This window comes from Symphalangus syndactylus, chromosome 14 (assembly GCF_028878055.3).
Source record: "Symphalangus syndactylus isolate Jambi chromosome 14, NHGRI_mSymSyn1-v2.1_pri, whole genome shotgun sequence".
NCBI lineage: Eukaryota > Metazoa > Chordata > Mammalia > Primates > Hylobatidae > Symphalangus > Symphalangus syndactylus.
In genome coordinates this window covers 21,851,530-21,876,107 of record NC_072436.2, presented here as the reverse complement: position 1 = coordinate 21,876,107, position 24,578 = coordinate 21,851,530, and the positions used below count along the sequence as shown (strand labels likewise).

The window sequence follows — 24,578 nt, the reverse complement described above, 5'->3', positions numbered from 1 at the left end:
GTGACTGGGGAGAGAGAGGTGACCCATAAAAGGGAGGGCTGGAATGATGTAATGGGCAAGGAGCTGCCATTGGCAGGGGGGATGCACAGTGTTGGAGAAGACATGAGCAGTCAGAATCCTCCCTGCATTGGGGCACTCACATGGGACTGTGCCTGGTGTGGGGAGTAAGGGGAAGCTGGAGCAGGAGGTCTGGAGCCACCTGGCCCTCTTGGGCCTGACACCCTCTCCACTGCAGGGGCTCTATCACCTCCTCCGGTGGTCCTGCCTCCTGGGATACTGCCCTGCAGTGTTTCTGCAGGGATCTTCTCACCTGGAACTTGCTGTGGCCGGTTTCATGTGAGGTAGAGTTTAGCAAATGTTGATTGGCTTCTGTGCCTTACTTTTCTTCATATGCTTTACTCATTCTGTGCATGTTTCTGTAGGGTCCGTTTTTGGTTCCTATATTGATTTGAAGGATTTATCTTAAATCTGTAAATTAATCCTTGATTGCCTCATTTTTGTCATAGATACTTGTTCTCTAGTTCGATCATTATTTAGTTACTTTCTGTTGATTTCATTCTAGTATACAGTAATCTGGTTGATAACAATCATGTATCCGGGATGTTTTTGTAACAGTTTTGGGGTTATGGATTGTCTAAGCATGTAATAGTGTCATACACACATAATGACAATTTTTTTGGTTAAAAAATTAATCCTAATGCCTTTTATTTCTTTGTTCTTGCTGTATTGTTTCTGCAGTACAATGCTGATTAGAGAGTGATAGCAGGCATCCTCGTCTGGTCCTGCACTGGGGGAAAAAGCTTCCCATAATTCTCTGTTAATTATGTTGTTTGTTACAGGCTCATATTAGACAAACCATCAAATTAAAGAAGTTGCCATCTTTTGTATTTTATTCAGACTTGTTTTTATGGTTCAGTTTTAAGTGTTATTAAATGTTTTTTTAAAAACTTAACCTAAATGATCTTATTATTTTTGCCTGTATTTTTCTGCTAATGGGATGACTTACATGATTTATTTTGAATGTTAAGGACCCTTGCATTTTGGGGTATATTCCACTTGGTATTGATCTGTGTTTTTGTTTGTTTGTTTGTTTTTTGTTTTGTTTTATTGGGGTTTTTTTTTTTTTTTTGAGACAGAGTCTTGCTCTGTCGCCCAGGCTGGAGTGCAGTGGCGCAATCTCAGCTCACTGCAAGCTCTGCCTCCTGGGTTCACGCCATTCTCCTGCCTCAGCCTCCCGAATAGCTGGGACTACAGGCAGACGCTGCCACACCTGGCTAATTGTGTGTGTGTGTGTGTGTATTTCAGTAGAGACGGAGTTTCACCGTGTTGCCCAGGCTGATCTCGAACTCCTGAGCTCAGGGAGTCCACCTGGCTTGGCCTCCCAGAGTGCTAGGATTACAGACATGAGCCACCATGCCTGGCCACTTTATCACAATTTTTGCCTTTATTTTTCAGTATCTCTATGGTTCTTTTGATAAAGGGAAGTTCTTAAAATTTATATCTAGTCAAATGTATCAATATTTTAATTTATGGCTGAGTAGTATTCCATAATATATATATCATATTTTCTTTATCCAGCCCTCTGTTGATGGACATTTATGTTAATTCTCTATCTTTGCTTTTGTGACTAGTGCTGCAATAAACATATGAGTGCAGGTATCTTTTTAAATATAATGATTTTTTTTCCTTTGGGTAGATACCCAGTAGTGAAGTTGCTGGATCAAATGGTAGTTTGTTTTTATTTCTTTGAGAAATCTCCATACTGTTCTCCATAAAGGTTGTACTAATTTACACTAATACCAACGATGTATAAGTGTTATCTTTTCTTTGCATCTTTGCCAGCATCTGATTTTTTTAGACTTTTATATAATAGCCATTCCGACTAGGGTAAGATGGTTATCTCCTGGTTTTAATTTGCCTTTTCTGATAATTAGTGATGTTGAGCATTTTTTTACGTTAGTTGGCCGCTTGTATTTCTTCTTTTGAAAAAAGAAGGATTCAAACAACTCAACCCCATTGAAAAATAGGCAAATGGGTTATTTATTTTGCTTGTTGAGTTCTTTGAGTTCTTTGTTGAATGCATAGTTTGCGATATTTTTTCCCATCTGTAGGTCATCTGTTTACTCTGTTGATTGTTTCTTTTGTGGTGCAGAAGCTTTTTTTAGTTTAATTGAGTCTCATTTTTCTATTTTTGTTTTTGTTGTATTTACTTTTGAGGACTAAGTCATAAATTCTTTGCCTAGCCCAATGTCCAGAAGAGGTTATTCCTAGTTTTTTCTTCCTGAATTTTTATAGGTTCAGGTCTTATGTTTAGGTTTTAATCCATCTTGAGTTAATTTTTGTATATGGTGAGAGATATGGGTCCAGTTCTACTTTTCTGCATGAGGCTATTCAATTTTCCCAGTACCATTTATTGAAAAGGATTTTTCCCCCAGTGTATATTTTTGTTGACTTTGTCAAAGATCATTTGATTGTAGGTATGTGTCTTCATTCCGGTTTCTCTATTCTGTTCTATTTATCTATATGTCTATTTTTATACCAGTATCATGCTGTTTTAGTTACTATAGCCTTGTAGTATAATTTGAACAATTGAGCTTATTTAAAGGGAAATTTTTTCTATCTTATCCATAAACAACTTTGTTTTCCTTTAACAATCATATATTCCATATAATATCTATGTGTGTACATAAGAATACATATTTAATTTACATATATATGTAAATATATGTATATGACTATATAAAATGACCACTTATCAATATGTTCTTATCTCCAAAAATGAATAGTTTTTTAAATGTTGAGGGACATGTGTACATCATTATGACAGATAGCAATGCTCTAATTTGGCATACTAACCTCTATTCCCACACATGGCTTATGACATAATTGAAATAGAGAGTAGTGAAATTTTAGAGCCAGAAAATTACCTGTATGGTCCTTATGTTCCTTCTTTGCTGGCATTCCATGTCCTAGCAAGAACTTCAAATGATATGAGTATGTATTAGTAAAGGTGACTCTTACTATTTCTTCAGGATAATTTGCTGTGAATTCTTTAATACTTTCCTCATCTGGCAGTCCCAAGACCTCTTTACCTTTTGTTACAAGAAGGGAATATTATTGTTAGTAAATTACTAGGAGACACAACTTCATGATGTCATGTTGAATTGCTTTTACTAGAGTTTTCTATGGAAGTAAAACACAATCAAGTATTAACTTTCAGAAAGGTAGACTAAAATGTTGGGTGGGAGAGAAATTTCTAAAGTTCCGTCTAGATACAATCAGAAGAAATACATTAAAATTAGTTATTTTATTTTCATATGTTGTGATTACTGAGCCAATTTCAATCACATACAATGTCCTACTATGCCAATTAAACTGTTCAAAAATAATTAACATTCCTATAAATTTGAAATGGTAGATATAGAGAGATATTTAAATTGCAATTAGGCACTGTTTTATATCAGGTGGACATACCTATACAAATTTATTTTTCTCTAATAATCCTGATGGTATGGTTAATAAGCTAAAAAAGGTGATAAATTTAAAAACATGTTAAGAAACTATGTTGACATCACTGAAAGAATCCCTCTTTTCTGTAGGTATTGTGTCCAAGGCCACATGATGTTTTATTAATACTGAAAAATGAGATGAAATACAAGAAAAGTTCTGGATTGGGGTGGAAGTATTGAAGATGAATGTAGAGGGAGCAAGAAGTATGTATTTTGATAGAATTAATTTTATTCTCAAACATATGTCATCATGAGCAAATTCCTTACCCTTTGTTACTCAATTTCTATATTTGTAAAATAAACTTAGTAACGATTATTATTATTATAGACTATTAATAGAGTACAGAATACAGAATAATATCATTACAAAATATTCTCTTTTTACAGAATACAGTTTTTGTAGAAATATACCATATTGTGGCATTTAATGAATATTTATTATTATAATTGCGTGTGGCTTTGAATGAGGTAATGATGAGAAGCAGAAGTTCCTGACATTGGGTCTTGTTATGGTCGTCTGTGAAACAGCAAGAACAGACACGTCTCAGAGCTGTTTAGGAGACTGGACCTTAGGTGGATAGTTCATATCACATTATAATCTTGAATCAGCAGTGGATTCAGTGTTGGTAGGTAAGATGCACAATATAGGCATTAAAATGTATGTGGAACTAATGGTGTGATGCTTGGTGAGGCGCCTTTGGAAAGCATATTTTGGATACCTCACAGGAAGGAAAAGTCCAACATACTCTGGAAACTCTGGCCATCGGGACTCCAAATAGCAAGTGCATGAACTGGATTACTGGATACAGAATCCAGTGAAGGGGTCAGAATCCAGGCATAAGATTAATAATTACTTAAGCTGGAGTGGAATTTGGACAGAAGTTGACAAAGAAAGAAAAAAAAAGAGGTTATGCAGGCTTCCAGTGACTGGGTGGAGCAAGATGCATAGGTTCTCCTTAGAAGAATGCCCTTGGTGGGAATTACATTGCTTAAAATGAATAGTCAGTGCCTTCTAAGTCAAATTTTTATATTCTTTTAAAAATTGGGATGTAATTCACATACCATAAAATTCACCCTTTTAATAATTTCATGGTTTTTAGGATACTTACACAGTTGTACACGCTCGAAGTCACTTTAAAATTATAACTCAACTCATAATAATTCAACTCATCAAATAAAATCTCACTTTACATCCAACCATCATTTCTGATTTGAAGCTGCTGCCTGATACTGACATCCTGTAGATATAGTCTGACTGTTCCTGTACTTCTACCTCCATTTGTTAATGAGAATCTTCTTTTAGTTTTGGCATAGTTGGCTTTCGATCAGTTAGGTTTGGTATAATCCAAAAGAGAATAACTAACCTCCTATTAACTTTATCGACAAATACATTGCTAGCATTATTTTTTGTAGTTATTCTGATTATAACAACTAAATATTTATACAGAAAAATCATGCCCATATGAATGTGGGTCTGATCCAATAGGACACACCTATCTGCCATTCTCTACAAAATTCTTAGTAGCCATTACATTTTTACTAGCTGATCTAGAAATCATCCTCCTATTACCATTACCATGAGCATCTCAAATAAACAACTTAAAACTTATACTCACTATAGCACTAATTTTAATCTTTACCTTAGCCCTTGACCTAGCCTATGAATGAATGACAGGGCAATCACCACAGATTTCCCTTTGAAGTATGCATTTATAGTTGTAAAGGACACGTGTTTTTATCTGTTTACATCTAGTTCTTCTAGTAAAAACACACTATGATCCACTTGGGATACTTCCCTTCCTCCGCTCACATATCCTGTGGTTTTGATGTGGTTCATGACCTGGGAACTCAATAAGTGGGCAATGAAAATACTGCATATCCCCATCCAAAGAGGTTAGTTCTTGGTGAACCAAGATCAACACTAACCCAAAGTCACCTATTTGTTCCTGTGGATAAAATCCTTGAAGTTATTGTGAACTATCAGAAATGATCTGTAATCTTTTCACTGGAGTTGCTAATCTGGGAGGGCTTAAATCTGGAGAGTCTGCAGACCAACTCTGCCTCTGGGAGAACCAACCTGTGAATGAAGCCAGCACACAAAGCTGTAGATCTGTGGGGCAGAGACATACTTCTGTTGATAAACCTCTATCCTGCCTTGCATTAATACTCTGCTCCTTTAAGCTAGACAAAGGACTCTTTTTCTTAAGACAGATTGAGTTGGGCCTTTTACTCTCAACTGAAATATTTATGGAAAATATAGTATTATTTTTTATAGATTATTGTTAACTAGTCACGCTACTGATCTATTGAACACAAGGTCTTATTTCTTCTAACTGTAGGAGTTTATTGTTGCACAAATTGTTAAGCTTATTTTGCGTATGCTAATAATAAGGCTAAGAGAAGCTGATGCCTTTCAAAATGCACTCCAGACACATATGTTACAGCAGTTCTGAGTGGACTCTCAGAACTACTTTTAATCAAATGTCCTCTGACTCTAAGTCCAGTTCTCTTGCCTTTGTACCAGGCTGCATCTCCTCTAATTTCAGAACATTGTTATAAAAATGATTGTTACAAAAATGATCCTTACCCTTCAGCTTTAAGGTACTCGTTAAGTAACCTTAACCTTAACTCGACTTAACAACTACTTAACCTTAACTCGTTAAGTACCTTAATGCTGAAGATGAAAATCTGACATACAGAATACTCAAAGGAATATTCAGATAGAGCAAGGACATGTTTTTGGTGTTAAAAGTAAGGTTAAAATTCCCATAATTAAATTTAAGAAGGGAAGAGACTGGTTGTTCTTTGAAGAACAAGAAAACACTACAGCAACAGTTTCATTTTAGTGACAGTGCTTTCAGAGTCACATGTCAACATATCCTTAAACACTACTGCTCTAAATGTGCACCAGTCTCTATAATTTCATGCTTCCTCAAATCCTATACTGGATCAACAAGTTTCTTTTTGAGAGACTGTGCACCCCAAATGGTAAACCCTTGTTTGGCAAGCAATACATTTAGTTTTAACTTAGATACTGAGTGGTGAGATGTTACTTCCAATAAAGGGAAGATACATTCCCAATTCATGTACTCCAGAAAGTTTGACAATTAAGATTTATCAAACTGAAATACAAATTAATGCATAAATCTGCAGTCAAATAAACCAAATATTCACACCAGACATTCTTCTTAAGTAACTAGAAAACTTACCTGCCAGGAAGGGAGTAGAGGCTACTTTATTCATTATCTGTTGGGTTGTGTTGTTGACAGGTGTGTAAGCAACAGAAAATCTGGATTCATTAAATGTATCTACCCGTCCCAGGTCCATGGTAAGCAGTGAAGAAAAATCATTTACTTGATGACTATGAGGATATATATACAAACAAAGTAGTAGGAGCAATGAGTTCAGCCATTCCTATATAATACAGGAAAACGGATAAAGAAAAGTCTTATTTAAAATTAGTCATCCACAATCCTTTTGTCGTAAAGTTTGTTTCTTTTTTACTTTTCTAACTTCGATATATCCCATTGTATAAACTGTTTAAAGTCTGCTGAAAGTCTCTGTGTTTTAAGAGATAGTTCCAAGGCATCGCTAGCTTAGTAATGATATACTGGTTACATGCCAAGATTCTGGAATTTCAAACTCAACAGTATGCCAGTTTGTAAGGGCATTCTGATAATTCTAATAATAAGATAGTATCAGAGGGATAGTATCTTAATTAGTTATAAATCCTGATCACATGCGAACTCCCAATAAGAAATCACTTTATTTCCAAAATGCATGATCTTAGGGGAAAAAACTTTACAATGTATGTATAGTGGAATTCCAATTTAGTTAAAAATGCTACCTAGCTGTATCTATCTGATTTTTAAAGTATAGCAAAGTTTAATCAAGATTTTTTATATGGTAAGATTATAAGAGCTAATGCTAATTTTCTTCATGGAATTTAACACAATTTCAACTTTTCCACTTTTTTGAAGAAAACTAATTGTTTCAAGAAGAGAAAAAGATCCCAAAGAGAAAATGCCAGCTACCCATTGTGGTGGGTTGGTTTGTTTACCATATCTTTGGAATGTCAGTATCTTAACCCTAGTCTCCATGACTGGGGACACTAGTAACAAATGTGACCATTGGCTTTTAAAACATGTATTGGTTTCTCAATTGCTACCAGATTCAGTGGTTTCAGACCTCAATTTATGAGCCCGTGTCAATTGAAATGTCTTCAAACAGATTCACGGCCTGAAGAATAGTGTTTTCTATTGTATGAAGGTGCTGTATTTTAGTGTTTTTGGTGTATGTGGCGGGGGAGATACACATGGCATAGATACCTCCCAGGCAACACGTATTTTCCCATCATAAATAGAGAATAACACGGATACTGAGTCATACCGTTAAGGACTCTCTTTTCGTTCTCCATTTTTTAAGAAAGTTCTTGCATAATAAGGCCCAAGTTTGTTGACACACACTGATCTTTCTCTTCCTCATCTTGTCTTGTTTAATGAAAAAGAAAGAAGATAAAATTAATATGAAGTTCTCAATAAGAAGAAATATCCTGCAAACAACAAAAAGGCGTAGCCTAATACTCCAATGTTCCAAATGAGTGCAAAGAGTCTGAGTGTTCCCAAGTCAGCATTGTATTATTCCCATGCTCTCCTTCCTTCCCCACTTGCAGACTCTGTTTCATCATTTATTTGTGATGCCCTGTGCCAGTTATCAGTTTACTGTCTCTCAGCCCTAAATTCGCTCTGCATAGCCTGCTCTATAAAAATGGATCTGAATCTTTTAAGTGCTTTCCTTTGCCAGCTGGCATGATGTTATGCTGTTTCAGCAGAGAGGATAGTAGACACACTGCAGGCATCTGATGCCATCCAGGTATCAGATTAGTTCATTTGCCGAGTTGCTATAGAATGTATTTTTCCCCACTGAGTAAATTGTTTTCTCCAATGCAAAGTATCTAGAGTGTGCAGGATTCACTGTGTGTTTCCTCTAGCTCTTGACTTGGGTGGCAGTAGTATATCCGGGAGCCCCAGATAGCTACAGCCCTTTCCTCAAAGCTCTGTTTCCTTTGGCCGTCCCATTGCAAAAGGAGTGCACTCCAGGACTGGTGTCCACAGTTTGCCATTCAGGCTTCTCTGCCATTAAGTGGGTTTCAACCACTTCTTATCCAATGGTCAATACCTTATCTCCTCATGTTTATTCTTCTTTGGATATTCTCCCTCAGCCCTAGGAAGCCCTCTTGAGCTCTCAGTTCATTTTTATAGTTATTCTCCTGTCACTGTTCAATAGTTCTGTATATTAAACTTACTTCATTTAATTACTATGTAGTTTCTGTCCCCAGATTGCACCCAGACCAACACCTACACATACACCACTCTTAATTTCAATAAATACATCCTTGAACACCCAATTTAATGGCTCTATAATATTTAGCTTAAGAACCTGAATAAATAATCTGTTTTAGGAATTGATCTATCTAAGACAATTTAATGGGATCTTTGTTATTTCTGGCAGAAATAATTGCTGTCTTTACTAATTTGTTGTGGGATGAAAGAAAATCTTCTTTCCCTAGTGAAAGAAATTGTACTTTCCACTATCTTTCTTTGAAGAATTAAAATCTTAATATAGGATAATCACCATAGTTTGGCCTGGAAGAGAGCTTTACATTGTCTTTTTAAAATGTCATTTTAATCAAATGTCATTTTAAAATGGCATTTATTTATTGTTTCCATCTTTAAGAATTTATTTATGTTTATTATGCAGAGTCATCAGGAAAAATACACACACATATTTGCATATGTATAATCTCTGTGTATGTGTATAGCTATACTTTTTTCTAAAATCATCGTAGCAATTTGTACTATGATAAGTATTTCAAAATTCATCTTTTCCACATTGTTGTCTATAATGATATTGCCATTCTCTATAAGATTTTCTGGATTTTTCTTTAACTTACAATGCATAAATTCTCAAGAGAATATTGCTACTTTCCTAATAATGAAACAAAGTCAGATAATCTATGAAATCATAACTTTTCTTAGGTCTACCAAATTGCTGAGATCACAGGTAACTGGGTAAACTAAAGTTGAAAGGATAAAAGCCTTCTCCAGGGATAAAAGGGACCCATGAACAGTTTCAGAATTGGTAGAGTATTAGAGAAAGACATGGCTACTATAAAAGCAGGTAGGAGAAAGCAGCTGAAATGTCAAATGTTTAATGGCTGAGTGTGGATGCTAGTCCTGGTACCCACAGCTTGTGTGTTTGTTTACAATTACCGGGACCCCAGCACTTATTTGTCAACTATTTTTTTATAGGCTTCACCTAGTATTCATTTAAAAAAATTACAATAGCAACGACTTGGAACCAACCCAAATCCCCATCAATGGTAGACTGTATAAAGAAAATGTGGCATATATACACCATGGAATACTATGCAGCCATAAAAAAGAATGAGATCAAGTCCTTTGCAGGGACATGGATGAAGCCGGAAGCCATCATCCTCAGCAAAATAACACAGAAACAGGAAACCAAACACCTCATGTTCTCACTTGTAAGTGGGAGTTGAACAAGGAGAACACATGGACACAGGGAGGGGAACATCACACACTGGGGCCTGTCAGGGGGTGAGAGGAAAGGGAAGGGAGAACATTAGGACAAATACCTAAGGCATGTGGGGCTTAAAACCTAGGTGATGGGTTGATGGGTGCAGCAAACCACCATGACACATGTATATCTATGTAACAAACCTGCACGTTCAGCACATGTAGCCCAGAACTTAAAGTGATATATATATATAATATGCAAACAAGAGACCTGAAAGACCCTCAGTAGCTCACAGGCCACAAAATCTACCCATGTCTCAGAATAAGGGCAAATCTAGAAGCCTTGGTAGAAGGACAGGAATCCCTGTCAGCCCCACAAAACAACCTGTTGTTGCATCCTGGGGAGGAGTTAAAGCAAAAATCAGCAGCTAATGAGGGGCAATCTGTAAACCACCAACCACCCCTTCCCCCAACCTTTACTCCTGTTCCAAGTGAACTTCTGCTGCTAAGTTATGGGTAGAAGCAAAAAGCCACTTTGTGGAGGGAGAGGAAGGAAACCACATCGCTCTATGATAAGCCTTGCACCTAGTAAAAAGCAACAGCCTGCTACCACTGCAGGTGGAGCAGGAAACTTCCAGTTCCCATTCCCAAGCAAAGATAAGTTGCAGCTGAGATTTGCAACAGTGACCCAGCATGGATACAAAGCAGAGACAGGCTTTCACCACTGCGGGGGAGAGGAAGCTCTCACAGATCCAGAACCTCTCAACAGATTCAAAGTGGGAATTGGCTGGTATGTACGGAGAAAAACATATTGAGGAAGCCCCATCTCAAGGGCCAGATCTATAGTATCTAATACTGAGGCTGGAGTAAGAAATCTTGAGTTCCTCCTACCCATATCTCAAGCACTGCACTGAGCAAAAAGCTATAGCAGTCTATGGATGGGGGAAGGGTAAGAGAATGGAGAGGGTCTCCTTTATGGCTTGGGTGCACAAGGCCTTAGGAAGTTGAGGGTGGAACAGGAGCACAGAGAAAACAATTTACAGCTTCTCAGAGCCAAATTATGCACAAACAAGGAGTGTGTAGGGTATCTCATTATTAGAATTTGTGTTGTCTTGTTTTTCATAGAATTTGAGCATCTTCTTATATGTTGAATGGCTATTTAGACTTCTGGAAACAGCTTTTTGTACTCAGTTGATTTTTTTTTGGCCATACCAGTTTGTAGGAGTTCATTATGTGTTCCAGATATTTGTTTGCTGCTAGTTATTAATTTTGTCAATCTAGAATTTTCTTTTATTGTATTCAAGTTTAAGTTTTGTTGTAGTCAAATTAAACAACCTTTTCCTTTGTGATTGCGTATTTGGTGTGTGTGTCCTGTTTAGAAAGCACTTTCCTTTTCAGAAGTCATAAATACACATTCCTTCATATTCTTCTAACAATCTCAAGTATTTGTCAGAGCACATGAAAGATGTACTCTTTCATACATCTGAGTTTATTTTTGTGTAAGACCTAAGAGAGTGACCTAAGTCGTTGGTGATGAGTTTTTTCTTTCTTCATTTCTCCAGTAAATTGTTCCAACATGAACTACTTTCTGGTTCCTTCTTTCTGTATTCATTTGTTATTCCTTCTCTCTTACATAGCAGATATGTGTGTGTTTGTGTTTGTGTGTGTGTATATGTGTGTGTGTATCTGCATATGTATATATATTATGTGTATATGCACTTTGAAGTATTCTGTTTTTCCATTTATCTCTTTGTATATTTCTTGCATATAGTCTAGTTACTAGCAGTTACTAGAACTTCATAATAAGCCTTCATAAATGCTAGAACAGGGTCTTCATCTTATTTTTTTTTTCAAAATTGTCTTGGCTCTTCTGAAAGCTTACTTTTTGTGACAGAAACTGCTAGCTTTTTACCAAAACTAATTTATTTATTTATTTATTTATTTATTTTTGAGATGGAGTCTCACTATGTGGCCCAGGCTAGAGTACAGTGGCACATCTTGGCTCACTGCAACCTCTGCCTCCCAGGTTCAAGCGATTCTCCTGCCTCAGCCTCCCGAGTAGCAGGGACTACAGGCACCTGCCACCATGCCCAGCTAATTTTTGTATTTTTAGTAGAGATGAGGTTTCACCATATTGGCCAGGCTGGTCTTGAACTCCTGACCTCATGATCTGCCCACCTTGGCCTCCCAAAGTGCTGGGATTAGAGGCGTGAGCCACTGCGCCCAGCCGCTTTCTACCAAAATGTATTACTTTTTCTTTCTGAGCACAGAGCTATACTCCATTCACAATGACGTAAGATTGCTTTCTAGTCAATGGAATATAAGCAGAAGAAATAATGTGCCATTTCTAAATCATAATATTAAGAAGTAGGTGAGTCTCTCTGTATCCTCTTTTCCCTTCTGCTAGGTAGATGTCTTAGAAGACAGTCGGCCAAAAGACAGATGGAATTCAGTTTCCTAGATTATCATGGGAAGAAAAACAGTGAATAGAAGCCGATATATTAGTTTAGCGAGCAAGAAATTATATGGTATTGGCCGGGCATGCTGGCTCATGCCTGTAATCCCAGCAGTTTGGGAGGCTGAGGCAGGTGGATAACCTGAGCTCAGGAGTTTGAGACCAGCCTGCGCAAGATGGTGAAACCCTGTCCCTACTAAAAATACAAAAAAGTTAGCTGGACATGGTGGCATGCACCTGCAATCCCAGCCACTCAGGAGGCTGAGGCAGGGGAATCGCTTGAACCCGGGAGGCAGAGGTTGCAGTGAGCTGAGATGGCGCCACTGCACTCCAGCCTGGGCGACAGAGTGAGACTCCATCAAAAGAAAGAGAGAGAGAGAGAGAGACAAAGAGAAAGAAAGAAAATAAATTGTATTGTATTGTAGTTATTGTAGTTGAGCCATTAAGTAATTTTTGTTTGATTTATTCTACAGTTCAATTTATATTAGCTACTTATACTCTTCTAAATGTATATTGGAAACATTTTGGCAAGTTTAATGATAAATAAAGATCTGATTACTATTGCATTAAATTTATTAACTCACTCAGATATAATTAAAATGTGTATGGTATTGAGTTTTCTTCTACATGGACATGAGATATTTTCTTATATTCTTTTGTGATTATGATTATAACTAATATAATCTACTAACATGTAAATTTGATGTTTTCTCTCCTGTTTTCCAGCAAATACTATAATTTGTCATAAGGTATTTTTTAATACTACTTAATCGAACTTGCCAATATTTTACTTGGGATTGTTTATAATCATAAATTACAGTGTACTGTAATTTAATTGTTTATACAGTGTGCTTGTCTGCTTTTAGCCTCAATGCTTTGTTAGCTTTATTATGGCTAGCATTTTCTCTTTTTCTGTTCTCCAAGGCAGTTTGTAACACATGGAAGATCTGATCTTAGAAGGCTAGTAAACTTGCTGATAAAACCTGATGAGCCTGTTGTTTCTGGGATAAGGATGGGCTAGATTATCATTGCTGTTAACAAAGGTTCAATTAATTAAATATGACTGGCCTATTCAATTGTCTGTTTGAACTTGATCCAATTTTGATAATTTTCACTGAAAAGTATTCATTATATTTAGATTATTTATTTATTTATTTTTATTTTACTTTATGTTCTGGGATCATGTGCAGAATGTGCAGGTTTGTTACATAGGTATACATATAACCATGGTGGTTTGCTGCACCTGTCAACCCGTCATCTAGATTTTAAGCCCCGCATGCATTAGGTATTTGTTCTAATGCTCTTCATCCCCTTGCCCTCTACTCCTCAACGGGCCCTGGTGTACGTTGTTTCCCTCAATGTGTCCATGTGTTCTCATTGTTCAACTCCCACTTATGAGTAAGAACATGTGGTGTTTGGTTTTCTGTTCCTGTGTTAGTTTGCTGAGAATGATGGCTTCCAGCTGCATCCATGTCCCTGCAAAGGACATGATCTCATTCTTTTTTATGGCTGCATAGTATTCCAAGGTGTGTATGTACCACATTTTCTTTAGCCAGTCTAACATTGTTGGGCATTTGGGTTGGTTCCAAGTCTTTGCTATTGTAAATAGTGCTGCAATAAACATTATGTGTGCATGTGTCTTTATAGTAGAATGATTTATATTCCTTTGGGTATGTACTCAGTAATGGAATGGCTGGGTCAAATTGTATTTCTGATCCTAGATCCTGAGGAATCGCCACACTGTCTTCCACAATGGTTGAACTAATTTACACTCCCACTAACAGTGTAAAAGTGTTCCTATTTCTTCACAGCCTTGTCAGCATCTATTGTTTCCTGACTTTTTAATAACCGCCATTCTGACTGGCATGAAATGATATCTCATTGTGGTTTTGATTTGCATTTCTCTAGTGATCAGTGGTGATGAGTTTTTTTTATTTGTTTGTTGGCCACATAAATGTCTTCTTTTGAGAAGTGTCTGTTCATATCTTGTGTCCACTTTTTGATGGGATTATTTGTTTTTTTCTTGTAAATTTGTTTAATTTCCTTGTAGATTCTGGATATTAGCCCTTTGTCAGATGGGTAGATTGCAAAAATTTTCTCCCATTCTGTAGGTTGCCTGTTCACGCTGATGATAGTTTATTTTGCTGTGCAGGCGCTCTTTAGTTTAATGAGATCCCATTTGTCAATTTTGGCTTTTGTTGCAGTTGCTTTTGGTATTTTAGTCATGAAGTCTTTGCCCATGCTTATGTCCTGAATGGTACTGCCTAGGTTTTTTTCTAGGGTTTTTTTGGTTTTGGGTTTTACAGTTAAGTCTTTAAAAGATTTTGAGTTAATTTTTGTATAAAGTGTAAGGAAGGGGTCCTGTTTCAGTTTTCTGCATATGACTAACCAGCTTTCCCAGCACCATTTATTTAACAGAGAATCATTTCCACATTGCTTGTTTTTGTCAGATTTGTCAAAGATCAGATGGTTGTAGATGCGTGGTGTAATTTCTGAGGTCTCTGTCCTGTTTCATTGGTCTATATATCTGTTTTGGTACCAGTATCATGGTGTTTTGGTTACTATAGCCTTGTAGTATAGTTTGAAATCAGATAACATGGTAAACTAGAAAATCTAGAAGAAATGGGTAAATTCCATGACACATACACCCTCCTAAGACTAAACCAGGAAAAAGTCAAATCCCTGAATAGGCCGATAACAAGTTCTGAGATTGAAGGAGTAATTAATAGCTTACCAATCAAAAAAAGCCCAGGACCAGACAGATTCACAGCTGAATTCTACCAGTGGTACAAAGAGGAGCTGGTAGCATTCCTTCTGAAACAATTCCAAACAATCGAAAAAGAGGGACTCCTCTCTAACTCATGTTATGAGACCAACATCATCCTGCTACCAAAACCTGGCAGAGACACAACAAAACCTGGCAGAGACACAACGAAAATTTCAGACCAACATCCCTGATTAATATGGACGTGAAAATCCTCAATAAAATACTGGCAAACCAAATCCAGCAGCACATCAAAAAGCTTATCCGCCATGATCAAGTCGCTTCATCCCTGGGATGCAAGGCTATTTCAATATACGCAAATTGATTAATGTAATCCACCACATAAACAGAACCAATGACAAAAGCCACATGATTATCTCAATAGATGCAGAAAAGGCCTTTCATAAAATTCAACATCCCTTCATGTTAAAAACTCTCAATAAACTAGGCATTGATGGAACATAACTCAAAATAACAAGAGCTCTTTACTACAGAGCCATAGCCAATATCATACTGAATGGGTAAAAGCTGGAAGCATTCCCTTTGAAAACCAGCACAAGACAAGGACACCCTCTCTCACCACTCCTATTCAACATAGTATTGGAAGTTCTGGCCAGTGCAATCAGGCAAGAGAAAGAAATAAAGCATATTCAAATAGGAAGAGAGGAAGTCAAATTGTCACTGTTTGCCGATGACATGATTCTGTATTTAGAAAACCCCGTTGTCTCAGCCCCAAAACTCCTTAAGCTGGTAAGCAACTTCAGCAGTCTCAGGATACAAAATCAATGTGCAAAAATCACAAGTATTCCTATACACCAACGACAGACAAGCAAAAAGCCAAATCATGAATGAACTCCCATTCAAAATTGTTTGTTTGAAATAAACATACATGGTTTAATAAACAAAGAGAATAAAATACCTAGGAATACAACTTACAAGGGACATGAAGGACCTCTTCAAGGAGAACCACAAACCACTGCTCAAGGAAATAAGAAAGGACACAAACAAATGGAAAAACTTTCCTTCCTCATGGCTAGGAAGAATCAATATCATGAAAATGGCCATACTGCCCAAAGTAATTTATAAATTCAATGCTATTCCCATCAAGCTACCATTGACTTTCTTTGCAGAATAGAAAAAAACTACTTTAAATTTTATGTGGAACCAAAAAAGAGCCCGCATAGCCAAAACAATCCTAAGCAAAAAGAACAAAGCTGGAAGCATCATGCTACCTGGCTTCAAACTATATTTAGATTTATTAGCATGAATTTAAAATATCTATAACTAAAAATACTTTTAAAAACCTATTATATATGGATGTATTTTTCTTCTGTTTTTAAGCTTCTTTTTATTTTTATTCATTAGTCTTGCTAGAATTTTGAATGTATTAATGGCCTTTTAAACAAAACAGCAGTGTTACTGTTTCATCATTTTGATTATTTACTATGTTTTCTAATTTATTAATTTATCTTCTTACTTTTTACGGTTTTATTTCTACTCTTTTGGGGGTTTGTTTTGCTGCTTTTTCCTTTGGCTTCTTGGCTGAAATAGTGAACTAATGTTAGCAGAGTGGCTGAGAAAATGGATTCTGGAGTTGGGTGATTGCATCAGTGACCCAATTATCCACCTCTGTCTGTGTCTACCCTTTGTCTGGTAATTTTGGAGTTTTTGTCATCAAGGCAGGCTAGTACGTGGGCCAAGAGAAGAAGGGAGGTGTGATGACGCATCAGTTCTGAACCTCAGCCTCCCGAGACCTTGAGTGTATCTGCTTGCTTTTTTGTTTCTTCCATTGCTGTGAGAGCAGACCTGGCCTAGCCTACCGCAGAATGAAACCAAGCTGAGTCCTCTCAGTCATCCAGTTGAGAGTGCTAGCCAGTCCCCTCCCAGAGATACTATCAAGCCTATCCAAGATCAGCAGTTTCTTAGGAACCACTGCAGACGCTGCAACTACAAATGCTTATTGCTGCGTGTCATTATTTGGGTTTATTTCCTTTTTGCTATGTAACATAAATGTGACAATAGACCATACATATGTTACTTAGGATTACCTCTTTAGCATTCACTATATTGAAGTTTCTTTGTTTTTAGTGACTTTTTATTTTTGATTTCTAACAATTATATTGTGATCAAAGAAATGACTTCTCAGTAAGATACTGCTTCTTTAAAATTCCTTAAGACTTCCTCGGTGGTTTAGCATATTTTAATATTTGAAAGTGTTCCACATGCACCTAACATACCTGTAACTCACCATTTAGGTGAAGTGTTTTGCACATATCTATTCAATCTTTATCATTGTGTTCTTCAAATCTTCAGCATCCTTTCTAATGTTATATTTACTAGATCAATCATTTCATAATAGAGTTCAATTAAATATTTCCACTCTAATAATAGGTTTCGTAATTTCTTATTATATCTGTTAGTTTTCAGCATGTTCATTTAAAGTCTAGGTAGCTAGGTGCATAAAACATTGCTTTTTTATGCTTCAGTAATAGGTTGCTTCTATTTCTGATAATAACATGGAGACACTAGGTTTCTATAGGTTAATATTTGCCTAAAGTATCTGTTTCTATCTCTTTGTTGTTAACTTTTTGCTGCATTTTTAAATATTTGGTTAATGTATAAAAAACTCATCAATGCATTATGTTTAGAAATCTAAACTGATAGATAACTATATTTTAAGAGATGCATTAAACCATGTGTGAATTTTTGTTTGGGATGATCTCTCATTCTATCTTATTCTCATGTTAAACCTACTTTTCCTTTGCTTCTAGTTTTGTCTACATCTTTACCTTCTATTGAATTGAAAATGTTTTCCTCCCCTTCTCCATTTCTTCTCCTGTCCCAAAGATATAAAATGTGGTTACATGTCTTTTATGGTTACTCTTAAATACTTTTCTAAGGAACTATAACTTATTTTATGAAAACTCAAAAGTATTTATTATCTCTATTCTCTTTTTACAAACAAATGCCTTCTAGATATTTTAATACTCTGCTGAATTCCAACCTAATTATCCTGGTTATTTATTTATTTATTTTTATTTTTTTTTTTTGAGATGGAGTCTCACTCTATTGCCCAGGCTGGAGTGCAGTGGCGCGATCTCGGCTCACTGCAAGCTCCACTTCCCGGGTTCACTCCATTCTCCTGCCTCAGCCTCCCGAGTAGCTGGGACTACAGGCGCCCGCCACCATGCCTGGATAATTTTTTGTACTTTTTGTAGAGACGGGGTTTCACCATGTTAGCCAGGATGGTCTCGATCTCCTGACCTTGTGATCCGCCTGTTATTGTGTAGAAATGTGATTCAATTTTCAATTTAAAGAACATACAAAGTAGATTCATTTTTTACCATCAAATGTCTATTAACTTTGCCAATGAATTCTGCATTTCTGTAGAGACGCTGTGATGTATTTGGGCTTGTGCACGAGGTGGAGTGTAGAAATTCCTCCTGTACAGGGCTTGCATTGGCTGCAGCTGCTTTAAGAACCCAGAAACTTTTGCCCTCTCTGTAGGCTAGCTCACTGTGAAAATATCCCATGGATTTTACCTAAAATTGCTGACAGAGAGTGGCATTATACTTCTATAGATAATTGCATCAGTAACCAGAGAGGAGAAGTACAGTAATAGACTACCCTCTACCCCCTGGTAGGAGTAGTAGCACATCACAGTTTAAGCATGTTCAATCTTGAGCAAAGAACATGATGTGATTGTTTGTGGGTATGTCTGTATATGGGGGGTGATTTTGTAGGGGAATTTATACATACAGTTTATTGCAGCAGGCAAATAAAATACTTCCCAGAAGAAGATAATTCAGTGCGTAATAAGAGCAGCACATCTTTCCATAACTTCAGTCAACCACTGCTACACAAATATGATTTGCTAAGCCACTCCTGAAAACTGTAGGACTAGAGTGCTTTCAAATGGTCTTTGCTGTGGGAGAAAACAGGGTACGTAAGCTGAATTATAGAAGTAAAGAGATTCTGGAAGGTACCATCATCATTTTTCTGGGAAGCATGTAAAGGACATGACTTGGAAGAATGGGTCCAGACTTTTGAGCACAAAGCCAGCAGCTCCACCCTGAAGACCATCATTTGGCTCATAAGGCCTGACTTCTGAGGAGACAAGATCTCCCTCTGTATGCATGCCATGTTGGCCATGCAGTTTCTATGAACTCGTCCATAGTGATGAGAAGTGAATGAGCCCCAACTGAATCCATCATCTCATTTATGGGACAGGATCACACATAGGGTGGTGCTACTTTCTAGAGCCAAAGCTCAAGTAAGGGGTCCAGGGGTCAGTTGCAACAGAAGGCACATTAGCCACAGCAGTCTCAGAGAACACTGCTAGAAGAAGAACCTACACATGGCCATGTAATGAGGCTGAGGGGCAAGCCTAAGAGGAAGCAGACCAAGTAAAGAGGTCAGAAAGCCATTGGAAAGAGAAGAGGGAAAGACAGTTCCAAGAGTAAAGCAGCCCAGGTTAAGGTGCAGAAAATTCAGCATGGATACTTTTAAGAGAGCTGTGCAAGGCTCTCTTTACCTAAAATCACCCTCCGTGTACAGACATACCCACAAACAATCACATCATGTTCTTTGCTCAAGATTGAACATGCTGAAACTGTGATGTGCTACTACTCCTACCAGGAGGTAGAGGGTAGTCTACTGCTGTACTTCTCCTCTCTGGTTACTGATACAATTATCTATAGAAGTATAATGCCACTCTCTGTCAGCAATTTTAGGTAAAATCCATGGGATATTTTCACAGTGAGCTAGCCTACAGAGAGGGCAAAAGTTTCTGAGTTCTTAAAGCAGCTGCAGCCAATGCAAGCTCTGTACAGGAGGAATTTCTACACTCCACCTCGTGTACAAGCCCAAATACATCACAGCATCTCTACAGAAATGCATAATTCATTGGCGAAGTTAATAGACATTGGCCAAGAGGATGATCTCCTCACTATGGAATCAGCTACAGTCTTAGGTAGCATGCCAACTCCAGTCTGACTCGAATCCCTTGTATCTTCCATCGTAAAGTATTATTGCCAACTTTGTTTCTTTCCAATTTTTATATGTTCTGCAGTTTATATAAAGGCTAGCAAAAACATGAATTCTTTATTATACATATGGCAAATAGTCTCAAATTGTAATGACTCATTTTTATCCTCTTATACTGTTGTAAAATTCGAACAAAATGTATTCACTATAGGAGCATGAAAATTCTTTTTACCAATGTACATTTTAAATAACATTGTGATAAAGAGAAGCTACATATTTCACATTCTCGTTCAACTCACTGTATCCAACGAGTAAAAGATCCTAGAAAGAATCTTACATTTCTCAAATTCTTACAGCCTAAGAGTGAGCGATAGGAAAAATAAAAATATTTCTGTAAGTGCTCTTGGTAAACAGTCTTAAAGTCAGAAGAGCACTTCTCCAAAAGGCCTTATATTATTGTGCAATCAAAGTAGATAACTTTAACTTCAAAAACAGCTCAGTCTTCCAACACAATTCTTAAAACTCTAAGATCTTCACAAAAATTTTTTAGCCAATTTAAACTTATTTCTACACTCAGTTATGTTTAAAACAATGTAATGGTTGCATAATTTTTTAAAAAACATTCTAACTCAATATTTTTATCTATCTAATATTAATTACCAGATATAAGATCTTCAAAATAGCCAATATTTTTCAAAATAATTTCTCCATAGATGATTGTCATTCAGTTTATAAAGGTTTATTTATAATTTTGTGATAGGAATAAGAAAAGACAAAACCTCTGAGACAAACACACACACAAAAACAAAACACAAAACAAAACAGAAAAAATACAATGAACTTACTTCTGGGAAAATTGAAGCAAGGAATCTAGAGGTATGGTTTATCCGCTGAGCTCCTTGTTTAGAAGAAAATTATTCATTTTTTCCTGGTCTCTACCATGTATCTAGAATTTGCTTTAACTGTTTGACTTCTGTGAAAAGTTTCTGTGAAGACTGCTTTCAGAGTGGAGGTTATGATCTCAATTCTGTAGGCCCTGCCAAACATCACATTCACGTGATCATGCTTGGACTGTTTGTCTACTCATTGGTATTCGGCCAGTTCCTGCGGAGCAGTGGCGTTTATACTGGGTTGCTTGGCTATATCATATTATAGGGAGCAATTTCTCTTTTACGTCCAAGATTATTGTGGCTAATATCAAAATTTAAAGTGCTGTCTTTAAGCCATGAGAAAGTAAACAGCTTAATCAGAGAAAAGCTCTTCTCTCCACCTAGAGCTCTAGTCTGCTTAATTGACAGCTTTACCTAGATAATCAAAATTTTCATTCCTCTGCTTCCCAGCTTCATTTTCACTCAGTTCAGACTATTTTCCAATTTATTTGACCCACGGATTAATCAGAAATGTGCTTAATTTCCAAGTGTCTCAAGATTTTCTTATCTTTTGGTTATTGATTTCTAGTTTAATTCAATTATACTCAGAAAAAATATTTTGCATGTCAAATTTGTTAAGGCTTATTTGATGACCCAGGATATGATCTATCTTGGCAAATATTCCATAGGCACTTGAAAAGTTGTATTTTTTTTGGTGTTGAGTGGAATATTATATATCTATCACATTTAGTTGGTTGATGATATTGTTCAGTTTTTTCTGTATTTTTCCTAATTTTCTGTCTCCTAGTTCTGTTGATTACTAAGAGAGGAATGTTGAAGATTTTAACAAAAATTAGGGACTTTTAACTTTCTCCCTTTAAAACTATCATGTTTTGCCTGATGTATTTTGCAACATTTGGAATTGTTATGTCTTTTGGTGAATTGACCCTTTTATCATTACATAATGTTAATCTTTATTTCTAGTAACTTTTGTGTTCTAAAGTCTACTTTGTTTCATATTAATAATATAGCCATTCTTACTTTCCTGTGATTATTGTTTTCATGGTATTTTGTTTTCGTCCTTTTATTTTTATCGATACGCACATACACACACACACACACACACACACACACACACACTATATGCTTTCAGAGTGGCAGTTATGATTTCAATTCTGTTGGCCCTGCCAAACATCACATTCATATTATATGTGTGTGCGTGTGTGTGTATGTGTGTGTGTGTCTGTGTTTGTTATTATTATTATTCTTTTTTAAGATGACGGTCTTGCTATGTTGCCAAGGCTGGACTTGAACTCCTGGGCTCAAGTGGTCTTCCCATCTCATACTCCTGAGTAGCTGAAACTACAGATACATGCCACTATACCCAGCTCTAAATTGTATTTCAAGTGAGTTTCTTGTAGATGGCATAGAGTCATGTGTTTGGTTTTTAAAATCCAATTTGACAATGCATGTCTTTTAATGGGTGTGTTTAAGTTATTTTCATTTTATTTAGCTATTGATTTTTAAAATTCAGGTCTGCCATTTTGTTATTTGCTCTCTTTTCTCTCTGGTTTTAATTCTCCTATTTCCCATTTTCTGCCTTCTTGTTGGTTATTTGAAATTATTTTTTGGTATTGCATTTCAACGTATCTATTATGTTTCTTAACTATATCTATTTGTGTAGTTATTTTAGTGGTCACTCTCAGGATTACAAAAGACATACTTAATTTGACATACTTTACCCAGAATTAATACTTCTTCATTTTAAGTGGAATATATAAACCTTACTATTATATACAGACAAAATAGGAAGGAGGCCAACAAGGGTGCTACTCAGTAACTACAACCAGAAGGGGAAGAAATAGAGGACTAAGAGGCTGAACGTGGTCCCCATCACCCCAATAAAAAGTCATGATCTCTTGCTCAGCTCCTAGTCCTAAGCTACTTTTCAGATACAGAACCTGTTGATTAAAAAACTAGTCAGACCCCTAGAAGAAAAGATCTTGCAACATCTTGACAAGTATATACTGTGGTGATTATACTTCCTAGTCCTCCCTCAAAGGGACCTATAGCCATTAGTCGGGTGATTATACACTGAAGAAAGAAAAATCCCCAGACATGTCAAGAGTGGTTGGGCATAGAGTCAGAGTGGACATTGATAAGTGGAAACCCAAAATTTCACCAAGGCCCTGCAGCTAGATTGAGAATATAGAGCCAAGGTCATAAATGGAGTTCTGGTTAACAAGCAGCTCTGCCTGGTCTCACTGGACTTATGGACATACCCGGTGGTCATTTGTCTGTCACCAAATGTGCTGTTAGAATTGACATATCTGGTAGTTAGAATAACTTCCATGCTGAGTCCTTGGCCTGTAGGGTAAAAACTATCATAATGCAGAAGGGAAAGTGGGCACCTTTGACAGTTCTCCCAACTTTATCCCCAGCCATGACATTTAATCAAGAACAGTATTCCATGAGGGGAGAAGGAACGCAGAGACCAATGCCACCATTAATCACATAAGGATGAAAGGCAGTGGTGCCTAGCACACCTTAATTTAATTTGCCAGCCTGATCCTTGCAGAAGCCAGAAAGATTCTAGAGAATGCTTAGACTATCTCAAGCTCAAACAACTAGTGGTCCTAGTTAGAGTTGCTTTGTCAGACATGGTATCTATTCCTAGAGCAGATACATGATTTTTAGCCAGCGATTAGTTAGATGCATTCTTTTCTATCCTGATTAGAAAAGAGCGTCAAAAACAGTGCACCATCAGATAGGTTAGGTAATATTATTTCTTTACAGTTTTTCCTCCTCAGTGCTCTATTGACCCCCTAGCTTTTGTTATAATATAGTCTTACGAGGTCTGGACCATGTAGACATCCACAGAATATCATATTGACACACTGATGGCATCATGCTGATCAGACAAGATGAGCAAGAGGTGACTAGTATGCTGGAGGTTTTGGTAACACATGTTTTAGAAAGTGGGCGATAAACCCTGTGAAGATTCTGGAGGTTTTCACTTCAGCAAAGGTTTTACGGATTCAGTGGTTAGGCGTGCTTTGCCTGTCTCCTTCAAAGTAACAGAAAAATTGCTGTGTCTTGCAGCCCCAATCAATAAAAAGAAAGGTCAGCATCTGTGATGTCTCTTTAGGTTCTAATGGCAACACATTCAAAGGCTGGTTATATATATTATATTATATATTTTATATATATAATATAATATATTATACATGTTATATGTTACATATAATATAATATATTATACATGTTATATGTTACATATAATATAATATATTATATATATGTTATATATAATATATAAATATAATATATTATATAATATATGAATATAATATATAATATATAAATATATTATATTATATAATATATGTATATAATATATAATATATAAATATATTATATTATATTATATATAAATATAATATAATATATAATATA

At 36.4% G+C, this 24,578-nt stretch overlaps 1 protein-coding gene across 1 annotated transcript in view; it reads right to left on the bottom strand.

Moving 5' to 3' along the window:
• Positions 1 to 21,267, bottom strand: part of LOC129463144 (ABC-type organic anion transporter ABCA8) — a 97,378-nt gene extending 76,111 nt beyond the window's left edge. The window contains exons 1-4 of the mRNA XM_055243690.2: positions 21,099 to 21,267; positions 7,899 to 7,999; positions 6,719 to 6,923; positions 2,928 to 3,092 (exon numbers count right to left, since the gene is read on the bottom strand). Of these exons, the coding sequence (XP_055099665.1) occupies positions 2,928 to 3,092; positions 6,719 to 6,923; positions 7,899 to 7,994 (466 nt within the window). The 5' untranslated portion in view covers positions 7,995 to 7,999; positions 21,099 to 21,267. The remainder of the gene's footprint in view (positions 1 to 2,927; positions 3,093 to 6,718; positions 6,924 to 7,898; positions 8,000 to 21,098) is intronic.
• Positions 21,268 to 24,578: the final 3,311 nt, after the last annotated feature.